At 38.1% G+C, this 13246-nt stretch overlaps 1 protein-coding gene and 1 long non-coding RNA gene across 3 annotated transcripts in view; one reads left to right on the forward strand and one right to left on the reverse strand.

The window, feature by feature from the left end:
- The window catches only part of LOC118469420 (uncharacterized), a 22498-nt gene continuing 9252 nt past the window's right edge, over positions 1 to 13246 (reverse strand). For both annotated transcript variants that reach the window (XR_008600296.1, XR_008600297.1), the window contains exons 3-6: positions 13123 to 13245; positions 5269 to 5518; positions 2531 to 2679; positions 1 to 1641 (exon numbers count right to left, since the gene is read on the reverse strand). This is a non-coding gene — a long non-coding RNA (uncharacterized LOC118469420). The remainder of the gene's footprint in view (positions 1642 to 2530; positions 2680 to 5268; positions 5519 to 13122; position 13246) is intronic.
- Positions 11690 to 13246, forward strand: part of LOC111586948 (tomoregulin-1) — a 15484-nt gene continuing 13927 nt past the window's right edge. Inside the window, exon 1 of the mRNA XM_055006893.1 lies at positions 11690 to 12253. Coding sequence (XP_054862868.1) covers positions 12142 to 12253 — 112 coding nt within the window. The 5' untranslated portion in view covers positions 11690 to 12141. The remainder of the gene's footprint in view (positions 12254 to 13246) is intronic.

Below are 13246 nucleotides of genomic sequence, written 5' to 3' on the forward strand. Positions count from 1 at the left end.
TCAGGCAGTTTTTCACTTTTTATCTTAGTTTAGTCAGAAAGATAGTTGATAATGTGTGAATTGTTGCAGCTTGTGAGCCGTAAAAGGTTTTAATCTTTGGGGCCGAGTGTCAGAAAACATTTAGAAACAACATCAACAAAACACTCAACAAAGATTTGAACATCATTAAAGGGAAATCCAACTTTTGCATGACAATGTCTAATTAAAGTACATTTATTTCCAACGTAAATGTGTGATATTCATCCTCTGGAGCTTTCTCTTCACATCGTCTTCCACCTGGACTGGTTTGGTCAGGAGCATGTGCAACAAACATTTGAAAAACTGCACTTTAACATCAATGAATGACACTGAAGTTTAATCTCTACATAAATGAGACTGAGTCTGGATGTGCTGCTCTGTCATTAACTCCTAAGTTTAGGGAAAGTTCAAACAAAAGAGGACAGTTTAGATAAGACTTGAGAATGAGCTTATTCTGAACAAACATCTCAGACTTTCTGAGCTTCAGCACCTCTAGCAAGATATTTTAACAACAAGCAACTCAAGAGATCCAGAAGTTGGAGAGAGTTAGCTTTAGCTGAGCCAAAGAACATGTGGGACGCTAACCTAGCAAACATTTCAGACTTTTCTCTGTGAATTCTGAGAAATAATTTCCTATTTAATGACAGAGCTACACATCTTAACTCAGTCTCATTAAAACAGACTCTAATTCAGTGTCATCCATCCATATTAAAGTGCAGTTACCTAAAATGTTTGTTGCATGAGCTCCAACAAAACCTTTCCAGGTAGAAGGCCACTTTGACAAACAGGAAGTGGAAGACTCCAAGCAGATTTATAGAAGGGGGAACCGGACTGTACTAAGTGTGGTCCAGTATAGAGGGGTGTTTTGTGGGTTTTTAAGGCTGGTAATGATTATTAGTGAGACATTTGGAGTAGATATTCATTTGCAGTAAATGAAAGTATTTAAAATCTTGGAGTTAAACTTTGAAGAACACAAACTAACAGAAAACTTTGTTGATAGGTTTTTGTTTTGTTTACAGATGTTAAGTTAAAGGAGTTTTATTCGTGACGTATAACCAATCAAATCACTCTAGAAGACAGAGCGACCACAGGTAGATAAAGGTTCAGAGCCAAAGTAGCACCATTTTTAAATGTATTTATTACTGTAAATCAGTAAAAAATAAAATACTGCTAATCAGTAAATCAGTCAGCCCACAATTACTACAATTCTACAATGTATGTCTCTTTCCTTTAACTTGTTATTTGTACAATATACGATGTATATGATGGTGTTTTTTCATACCAAAGGCTCTACTATGATGTTTTCTAAGAGACATACGATGCTACTCTGGTTGTTCTGGCTCTGGGCTGCTGCACTCCTCCTCTGTTGTTTTCTGGATTGTACTCAGCTGCATGCCTTCGTCCACCAGGCCTCCGTTGACTCGTCCCGCCTGCCGTCTCTGGAGCTGAAGCTGGATTGGAACAGACCAAAGTACAGTCCAATCATGATGCCAGCTGCCTCTCAAAAGGCTCCTTCATCTGGCAGGTGGCAGCACTTCTTCTGAGGGGAAGCTGAGCTGGTCCAGCAGAACTTTGGAGATGTGTTCCAGTGGTTGGTGGATGTGTAGGGAGATAGAGAGGGACCTTTGAATTGTTCACAAAGGAAAACAGGGAACCCATTGTTAGTTTTAGTTTAGGGTGCTACTGCAGTGTGTTTTTGGGTTTTAAGAGGTAAACAGGAAGAGTTTTTTTCGTACTGATTATCTTTTACTTTGTTCCTGGTTGGAATGCCCATCAATGTCAACATGAAGTTCACTTTTAGTTCTGTTTATTTATTTTTATTTTACTAACACCCATTTGCTTTTAACCCCCTCACAGGTTGTGTTGTTGTAAACTTACTCTTTCAAATAAATACTCATCTAATCCTCTGGAAACCAGCATTTGGACTGTTTTTGTGTTGCTCCTCACCTACTTCAGACAGCCGGGACACAACAACGTTTTGTGGACTGAAGGCTAAACTATGAGGTTTTTAGAGCGACATGCTAAACTATAGGCATTTTTAATTGACATATTACTATGATGTTTTTTTTGTTTTTTTAGCAACATATAAGAATTTGAACAGTTTTAAAAATTACTATACTTTTACTTGTGCAATGAAATGATTATTCTATGGCATTTTTTAGACGACATATTATACTCTGATGTTTTCTTGAATTACATACTATTTTGACAATATACTGCACTATGACATTTTTGGAACCACATATCATACATGACAATTTTAGGCAACATCCCATCATTTTGTGCTTTTTGAACCACATAATAATCTATGGGGGTTTTTTTGCCGACATGCTATACTATGAACTACAGGCCATACTATGTTATACTTTGACATTTTCTGAACTACATCCTATACTATGGCGTTATACACAGAGTGCTTTGGTTACATGTTGATTTATAATCTAGATTTTTTTCAGTTTTGTTTTTTGACAGGATTACCACAGACCTGACCATGAACACTGTTGACACTCACCTGAGGGAGACGCTGTCTAAGATCTCAAGGCTGCTTGGTCGTGGTCTTTCTGGTCCTGCTCCAGAACGTCTTCATCAACTACATCTTCTTTTGAAGAGGCCCTCAGATGCTGCAATCTCTGACCTTCAGGAGGAACTGCTACTTTCACTCTGTAACGAGACGGTGGTTATTTTAAAGACCCAGCTCCTGGCGGCTTTGAATGAAAGTTTAACATCCATCAAAACAGAACTACAGACAGTTAAATCTGAGCTGTCGGTCAGTATTTCAAACATCAAGTCCAACCCAGCTGTCCTTAAGCACACTGTGGGTGAAACGGAAACTTCACTCTCCACATCACCAACGACATCATCACACTCCAAAGCAGAGCACCTGTCTGCTGAACTTTTAAAAGTGGACTATAAATGTGAAGAATGTGAGCAGCAGCAGCCTGTGAGCAGCGGAACAGATGTGATCAGAAAGAAGTCATTTTCTTTTTTCTTTTCTTTCTGGTTGACTTGATGCTGTCAGATGCAGATGTTGGAGCTGATTCTGATCTTTCAGGATAAAAAGCTGCTTTTCCTTCACAGAATTTTCAGAAAATTATTCTCTCAGGTTTTCTCTGCTATTTATATTTTTATTATCTGTGATTATTTCATTATTGTAAAATAAAGTTTGAGGCATAAAGACTCATTTAGTTATTTTATTCCTGAAATCTTTGACGTAGCAGAACTAAACTTCCAGTTTCCTTCTTGTACTTCTGATACTAGAACTAAACGTGTCTTCAACATGGATCATCTGGTTTTAATGAATCAGCAGCAACATCACAACAAAAAATGAGACAATTTTCAACAAATTCATGAAACTGATGTCATTTAAAACTATCAGAGTCTGTTTTAGTGTCAAATTAAAGCTGATTACTGACAACTAGAACATTAACGTTACTGTTTTCATCACATTTAAGTTTCCTGAACGTTACATTAACGTGAACCAGCCACAGTTCTATGAACTTAATGAACCACATTACAGGAACACAACACACTTCAGCTGCTGACAGGAAACAACACAAACATCGTTAGCTTGATGCTACATTTAGCTGCTAATCAGGACTGCTCAGCTAGCTCGGTTAGCATCGTTAATTCACATTAAAGCTAATATTCACTGGATGCTAACTCTCTTCTCTGGTCAACACACACAAATAAACTCCACCAACTCCTGGGGTTCACTGCTCACATTATATCTGACTCTGAAGTTGAACATAAAGTTCATTAAAACTGGCACCGATCAGTAAATTATCATTTAGTACCAACCAGCTGTCAGAGTCCTTCAGTGACTGTTGGTCGAATGAGCCGAAGGACTGAATTACTGAACTGAAAACTCATTAAAACACGACAACGGACAGTAAAACTGTCTGTGGAAAATGTGCTGCTGCTCCACCGATAAATACCAACAAACTAAAACAAACTTGGTGGAAGTGTTGCTTTTAGTGATTTATTTAACAAATAGCCAATATGAGGCTTTTATTTTTCTGGAAGTAAAAGGAAACGTTGCTTAGCCGTAGTTTCCTAACTTAACTTTAGCTGCACTTTCACCATGTTCTAACTGATCATTTTTTATATTAAAATAGCTGCACTTCCTTTGTATATTTGGTCGTTTCTTATGTTGCTGCTGTTTCATTGCAATTATATTTTAATAATATCACTTTAAATACAGATAATTGAAAAGAAAAAAACTGGCTCTGAAATAGTCAATGAACTGATACGTCATCTAGTGTTAAACTGAATAAGAAATCTTAATAATATAAAATGGAACTGACTGATTAATTAAATCGAGATACTTCACATTGAAAGAAACACAACATGGACTGAAAGATTTCAGTCAATTAAACCTTAAATTCATTTACCAAAGAAAACCATCCTTTAATGTCTTACTTTAAAATGACCTACATTTAAAAAAATATAGGTGGTAAGTAAAAGTTTCACACTACAGATGAATCACTGATGAACATTTAATTGCATTTACTAAATTATTATGAGGAACAGAAATCCATTTCTAATATTTCTATCAAATATATTTGTCTATAAAATGTACTGGAAAGCAATAAAAATGTCTGCATAGTGAAATATATGAAGTCCATCTGCATTTATGCATCATATTGATGTTTAAATAACAGGAACTGCAGCCCACGTTCAGTCAAGTTAGCGGAATTACGGATAAACAACGTTTCCATGTATCTCTTTCAAAATAAAAGCCGTGATTTGTTTTACGGAAAAATTACGTGATTTCAAAAATGTGATTTTGAAAATGTAAACAAACTGTAATCAGCGTTAGCTTGCTGCTCCACTTGCTCTGAATATTTTTGTTCTCGTCTTTGTCAAGCCCAAAGGAAAAATGAATCCATATTCTGGCTACATTACCGACAACAGCGTCCCTGGAGTGACCGGAAAGGTTAGCCGACCTAGCGGAAGTGCTAATGAGGTCTGCTCTGGCACGGATTATTACCATCACACATGTAGCTTTGAAAATAAATCTTCTACAAGACACAGAGCTGTAGCTCCGTTTCAGTGTGAGCTCTAATGTTTCTCTGTGTCTGACTTCCTCTAATAAAATCCTCCTGTTCACTGGGAGCTGCCTGCAGCTAGCATAGCTACTAGCACGCTAGTCTGGTCCGATGCAGTCTCCATATGATGACGTTTCAGGAGTACGTCAGAACGGACAGTTACGGACAGTTAAGTACTGAGAAACGGCCACAGTCTTCTTACCGCAAAGGTCCAAAACTGTTCGTCTGCTCCTCCTGCATCAGGAAACGTCTTGAAAGCTTCTTCAAATCCAAACGGAATACAATCACAAGATCAAACTGACGTCATTGGTGCATTCACTTGCAGTCGGACAAGGAAGTTGCGTTCAGGAGCGTTGGCGTTTCAGTAAATTTTCAACGAAAAGTTTTGGGGGGGCACACGGGGTGGCCAATCAGATCACAGGAGGGGCACTGTCCCCACGGAAGATCCGCCACTGCACAAAGACACAATAAAACCACAGAGAAACACAATAAGACCACAAAGAGACACAATAAGATCACAAAGAGACACAATAAGATCACAAAGAGACACAAAAGCACCACAAAGAGACACAAAAACACCACAAAGAGAGACAATAAGACCACAAAGAGACACAATAAGACCACAAAGAGACACAATAAGACCACAGAGACACAATAAGACCACAAAGAGAGACAATAGGACCACAAAAAGACACACAATGACCAGAAAAGGAGGAAAATTAACTCATTCACCCAATTACAACAAAAAGACACAAAATGACCACAAACAGAAAATGTTCCAAAAAAGGCCCAAAATAACCACAAAACGGCACAACATGACTACAAAAACACACAAAATAACATAAGAAGACACAAAATGATCAGAAAACGAGGGAAATTAACTCAAAACGACACAAAATGACTACAGAAAGACACAAAACACCCTGATGAAGTCACACAACGTGAGCAGAGGGACACTCCCAGGTTTGTTTGTCTGAACTTCTGCTTTTATTAACGTCAGACGTGGAGCTTTTAGCTTAGTGGGACTGAAAAATGAAAACTGAACTTGCTGACGTCCAGAAACACAAAAAAATCCTGATCATAAATTTATTAATGCGGCGCCTTTTAAACAAAGAGCTTCACATGAAAACACTCATTCAGCTTTAACAGTGTTTTCTGATGCATCATTATTATTTATTAATATTATTTATTGATGCATCATCATTATATATTAATGATATTTATTAATCAATCATTATTATATATTAACAGTATTTATTACTGCAGCAGTCAGAGCAGGAAAATCCTCTCAGAGGTCTGCAGAGGAAACACTGAAAACACAATAAAACCTGGAAACATTCAGTGAAATGTATTACTTTATTGATTTATTTGGTAGGGACAGTGTACATTAATGAACGCCTGTTTATACAGCAATGGGTGAAAATATGGCGGATTATAGCAACAAGGATCATTTACATCCACAGTCCCCAGACAGGTAAAAAGAAAAAAAACATGACAGTGATACATAAAACAATAGGTCACAATAAAAAGACAATAAGTCACAATAAAAGGACAATAAGTCAAAATAGAAGGACAATAAGTCACAATAAAAGGACAATAAGTCACAATAAAAGGACAATAAGTCACAATAAATGGATAATAAGTCACAATAAAAAGACAATAAATCACAATAAAAGGACAATAAGTCACAATAGAAGGACAATAAGTCACAATAGAAGGACAATAAGTCTCAATAAAAAGACAAAAAGTCACAATAACAGGACAATAAGTCACAATAGATGGACAATAAGTCACAATAGAAGGACAATAAGTCACAATAGAAGGACAATAAGTCACAATAGAAGGACAATAAGTCACAGTAGAAGGACAATAAGTCACAATAGAAGGACAATAAGTCACAATAGAAGGACAATAAGTCACAATAAAAAGACAATAAGTCACAATAAAAGGACAATAAGTCACAATAGAAGGACAATAAGTCACAATAAAAGGACAATAAGTCACAATAAAAGGATAATAAGTCACAATAGAAGGACAATAAGTCACAATAGAAGGACAATAAGTCTCAATGAAAAGACAAAAAGTGACAATAACAGGACAATAAGTCACAATAGATGGACAATAAGTCACAATAGAAGGACAATAAGTCACAATAGAAGGACAATAAGTCACAATAGAAGGACAATAAGTCACAATGGAAGGTCAATAAGTCACAATAGAAGGACAATAAGTCACAATAGAAGGACAATAAGTCACAATAAAAGGATAATAAGTCACAATAAAAGGACAATAAGTCACAATAGAAGGACAATAAGTCACAATAAAAGGATAATAAGTCACAATAAAAAGACAATAAGTCACAATAAAAGGACAATAAGTCACAATAGAAGGACAATAAGTCACAATAGAAGGACAATAAGTCTCAATAAAAAGACAAAAAGTCACAATAACAGGACAATAAGTCACAATAGATAGACAATAAGTCACAATAGAAGGACAATAAGTCACAATAGAAGGACAATAAGTCACAATAAAAGGACAATAAGTCACAATAAAAAGACAATAAGTCACAATAAAAGGACAATAAGTCACAATAGAAGGACAATAAGTCACAATAGAAGGACAATAAGTCACAAGAGAAGGACAATAAGTCACAGTAGAAGGACAATAAGTCACAATAGAAGGACAATAAGTCACAATAGAAGGACAATAAGTCACAATAAAAAGACAATAAGTCACAATAAAAGGACAATAAGTCACAATAGAAGGACAATAAGTCACAATAAAAGGACAATAAGTCACAATAAAAGGATAATAAGTCACAATAGAAGGACAATAAGTCACAATAGAAGGACAATAAGTCTCAATAAAAAGACAAAAAGTCACAATAAAAGGACAATAAGTCACAATAGATGGACAATAAGTCACAATGGAAGGACAATAAGTCACAATAGAAGGACAATAAGTCACAATAGAAGGACAATAAGTCACAGTAGAAGGACAATAAGTCACAATAGAAGGACAATAAGTCACAATAGAAGGACAATAAGTCACAATAAAAAGACAATAAGTCACAATAAAAGGACAATAAGTCACAATAGAAGGACAATAAGTCACAATAAAAGGACAATAAGTCACAATAAAAGGATAATAAGTCACAATAGAAGGACAATAAGTCACAATAGAAGGACAATAAGTCTCAATGAAAAGACAAAAAGTCACAATAACAGGACAATAAGTCACAATAGATGGACAATAAGTCACAATAGAAGGACAATAAGTCACAATAGAAGGACAATAAGTCACAATAGAAGGACAATAAGTCACAATAGAAGGACAATAAGTCACAATAGAAGGACAATAAGTCACAATAAAAGGATAATAAGTCACAATAAAAGGACAATAAGTCACAATAGAAGGACAATAAGTCACAATAAAAGGATAATAAGTCACAATAAAAAGACAATAAGTCACAATAAAAGGACAATAAGTCACAATAGAAGGACAATAAGTCACAATAGAAGGACAATAAGTCTCAATAAAAAGACAAAAAGTCACAATAACAGGACAATAAGTCACAATAGATGGACAATAAGTCACAATAGAAGGACAATAAGTCACAATAGAAGGACAATAAGTCACAATAGAAGGACAATAAGTCACAATAAAAAGACAATAAGTCACAATAAAAGGACAATAAGTCACAATAGAAGGACAATAAGTCACAATAAAAAGACAATAAGTCACAATAAAAGGACAATAAGTCACAATGGAAGGACAATAAGTCACAATAAAAGGATAATAAGTCACAATAAAAAGACAATAAGTCACAATAGAAGGACAATAAGTCACAATAAAAAGACAATAAGTCACAATAAAAGGAGAATAAGTCACAATGGAAGGACAATAAGTCACAATAAAAGGACAATAAGTCACAATAAAAAGACAATAAGTCACAATAAAAGGACAATAAGTCACAATAAAAAGACAATAAGTCACAATAGAAGGACAATAAGTCACAATAAAAAGACAATAAGTCACAATAAAAGGAGAATAAGTCACAATGGAAGGACAATAAGTCACAATAAAAGGACAATAAGTCACAATAAAAAGACAATAAGTCACAATAAAAGGACAATAAGTCACAATAAAAAGACAATAAGTCACAACAGAAGGACAATAAGTCACAATAAAAGGACAATAAGTCACAATGGAAGGTCAATAAGTCACAATAGAAGGACAATAAGTCACAATAGAAGGACAATAAGTCACAATAAAAGGATAATAAGTCACAATAAAAGGATAATAAGTCACAATAAAAAGACAATAAGTCACAATAAAAAGACAATAAGTCACAATAAAAGGACAATAAGTCACAATAAAAGGATAATAAGTCACAATAAAAGGACAATTAGTCACAATAAAAAGACAATAAGTCACAATAGAAGGACGATAAGGACAACAAGGACACACACACATATTTATATATATACATATATGTGTGTGTATATATATATATATATATAGATATATACACATTTTTGTGATTTTTTGATTAATGATGCATTAATTAGCACTACTAATATATAATAATGATGCATTAATAAATACTATTAATACTGAGTAATGAGTGTTTTCAGTTTCTGTCATGTTAAATATAAATAAAGTCCATCAGACAGGTGGTTATTATGGTCTGTGGTCTATGAAGCAGTAGATGGCGCCTCCTGCTGGCTGCAGCAGAGAACTACTGAGACTTTGAACTGAAAAAAAAACACATTAGAGTAAAACAATAAATAAACAAATTCTACTGTACCTGACTGTAAAACACAATAAACTGTAAATAGTGTCCATGTCAGACATCTGGAGGAGTATTCCTGGTGGAATAAACCTTAAATACTGCAAATATCTGGACACAAAGTAGCAATTTAATGGAATAAACCTTAAATACTGCAAATATCTGGACACAAAGTAGCAATTTAATGGAATAAACCTTAAATACTGCAAATATCTGGACACAAAGCAGTGATTTAATGGAATAAACTCTAAATACTAAAATTATTTTTATACAGAAAGTAGTATTTTGGAGGAAGAAACCTAAAAAACTACAAGTATTTGGACATAAAGTTGTATTTTGGAGGAACAAACTTCTTACATTACAATTACTTTAGAGAGAATGAAGTATTTCATGTGGAGTAAACCCTAAAAACTAGAAGTATCTGGACAGGAAGTGGTATTCTGGGTGAAATAAACTCTAAAAACTAAAAATATTTTAAGACAGAAAGTAGTATGTGGGAGGAATAAACTTTAAAAACTTAAATTATATGGAAAGAGTAGCATTTTGGATGAATAAACCCCTTAAACTACAAATATTTAGACAAAAAGTAGTATTTTATGTGGAATAGACCCTAAAAACTACGAGTATTTTAGAGAGAATGAAGTATTTTGGGTGGATTAAACCTTAAAAGGTAAAAGTACTTGGACAGAAAGTAGTATTTTAGGTGGAATAGATCCTAAAAATTATGAGTATTTAGAAATAAAGTAGTATTCTGGAGGAAAAAATCTTAAAAACTACAAGTATTTTAGACAGAATGAAGTATTTCATGTGGAATAAACCCTAAAAACTACGAGTATGTGTCCATAAGGTGCATACACAGGGCCACCTCCATCATGAAGGACCCCTCCCACCCCTCACATGGACTGTTTGTTGCCCTTCCATCAGGAAAGAGACTGTGCAGCATCAGAACCCACACATCAAGGTTCTGCAGCAGCTTCTTCCCACAGACAGTCAGACTGTTGAACACCCTGCAGCTACAACACATGCAGACCTGCACCCATCACCTCCGTACCCAAACCTGCACCCATCACCTCCGTACCCAAACCTGCACCCATCACCTCCGTACCCAAACCTGCACCCATCACCTCCGTACCCAAACCTGCACCCATCACCTCCGTACCCAAACCTGCACCCACCACCTCCGTACCCAAACCTGCACCCATCACCTCCGTACCCAAACCTGCACCCATCACCTCCGTACCCAAACCTGCACCCATCACCTCCGTACCCAAACCTGCACCCATCACCTCCGTACCCAAACCTGCACCCACCACCTCCGTACCCAAACCTGCACCCACCACCTCCGTACCCAAACCTGCATCACATTAATCTCACTCTTTATCACCCCAGTAGTGAGTATGATTGTGTCTGATGTATGCTTGTGCTTTTGTTTTGTTTTTTGTTTTTTTAATCTAGTTTAGTCTTTTTAAATTATCTTATATTTATTTTTACCTTATATTTATTCTTAACTTTTTATAGCATTAGCCTCATTTCTGCACTGTGAATGGACGTGAGAAACGTCATTTCGTTTAACTGTGTACTGCGTACATTGCTGAATGACAATACAGCTGAAGTTGAGCTGAGTACTGCAGTACTCCGAGTACTCTGATGTTCTCCTGATAAACGGCTTCTTGTCCCGCAGATGATGAAGCTGAACTGCGCATGCGTGCAGGTGTGCAGGTGTCGGTCCTCGGTGTTTCCGGTTCAGAGCTGCAGAGAATGCTGGGAAACACCCCCCGCCCCTCCCCTCCTCCCCGTGGGCGGGGTCTGCGGCGAGTCACGTGCTCCGGGCCTTTGTTGATGTGATTCCTCGTGAACGCGCAGGACAGAAACTGTCCCGGTGCCTTCGACCGAAACCACCGACCGCATCCGCGCACCTTCCGCGGCGCTCTCTCGCTCCGTTTCGGCGTGGATGCCGCAGAAAGCCCGGTCGGAGCTCCAAGCTGGATCTGCGCGGCTCTCCCCGGCGGTTTGAGAGCGAGGCGGCGGGCTGGGGGATGGAGGTAGAGTCCGGGCTGTGAGCTGCTGCGGGGGGCGGTGTGGGGGTCGCTGGACTCCGGGCCTGCTTTGTTCTCCGGGGCTCGTTGTTCCAGCCGATACCGGGGCTACGGTTACGGGGGTTCCGGGTTTCCAGCCGATCTGGTTCTGCGTTGAGGTCGCGGTGCAGAGAGAGTCCTGAAGCGGATCCGTGAGGCTCCTTTTGTCCGCTCCTCCCCCACCTCTCCTCCTCATCCCTCCGCCATGGCTCCGGTCCTCCGGTTCTGCTGCCTGCTGCTGCTGCTGCCCGCCGTCCGGGGCTCGTTTCCCCGCAGCGGGGCGGACTGCGGCCCCAGGAAGACGGCCGACTGTCCAGGTGAGCCACCTGACCGCACCTGGGAGAGGGGAGGGTGGGAGGGCAGGGGTCAGGGCCGTCCGCCGCCTCCTGTGATTGGATGTTGAGCTGCTCGTCACGTGACCGGCTGCCATGGACACGTCTTTGTGTCCGCGTTGCCTTGACGACCGCAGCAGCCAAAAGCAGAAAAGCGGTGATTTTTCTGATGGTGACGGAGCGTCGGCGTGATCGTCATGGCAACAGGAGGCAACAAAAACACCTGAGTGACGCAACAAACGTTTGACCTGCAGCAGTGTGACGTCAGCTGGTCCGATAGTAGCCAAGATTCAGATTTAAATCATAAAATGCCAGAAAGTAGGGAGGATTAACATTTAAAACTACAAGTAGCTGGACAGAAAGTAGTATTTCATGTGTAGTTAACATTTAAAACTATGAGTACAAGGACGAAACATAGTATTTCATGTGTAATTAACCTTTAAAAGTACAAGGAGAAAACGTAGTACTTCATGTGTAGTAAGTAGAATAGAATAGAATAGGTCTTTATCGTCACTGTTACAGAAAACAATGAGAATCGGTTTGGTACTCTCTGAATAGCAGCATTGAAAACAGACTATATAACACACCCTAAAATATAAACAACATCAGAGCAAAATACAGAGACCTGCTCTACACATGATTATTGCACATGAAATATGGATTGCACTGATATAAATATTGCTCTTGTAGGTGTGTGATGTTGTCATTCAGCAGGGAGGGAACAGATATTTGACAGCTTGGGGATAAAAGCTGCTTTTGAGTCTGTTGGTTTTGACTCTAAGTGTCCTGTAGCGTCTACCTGAGGGGGGAACAGAGAGTGTCCTGGGGGGTCTCTGGTGATTCTCCTAGCTTACCTCTGAACTCTGCTGGTGTAAATGTCTCTGAGGGGAGGTAGTGTGGTCCCAGTCACCTGCTCTGATGCTCTCACCACCTGTTGCAGGTCCTTCCCGTCCTCTGCAGGGCAGCAGGTGAACCACC

This window comes from Amphiprion ocellaris, chromosome 22 (genome assembly GCF_022539595.1).
Source record: "Amphiprion ocellaris isolate individual 3 ecotype Okinawa chromosome 22, ASM2253959v1, whole genome shotgun sequence".
In the NCBI taxonomy this organism is placed as follows: Eukaryota; Metazoa; Chordata; class Actinopteri; family Pomacentridae; genus Amphiprion; species Amphiprion ocellaris.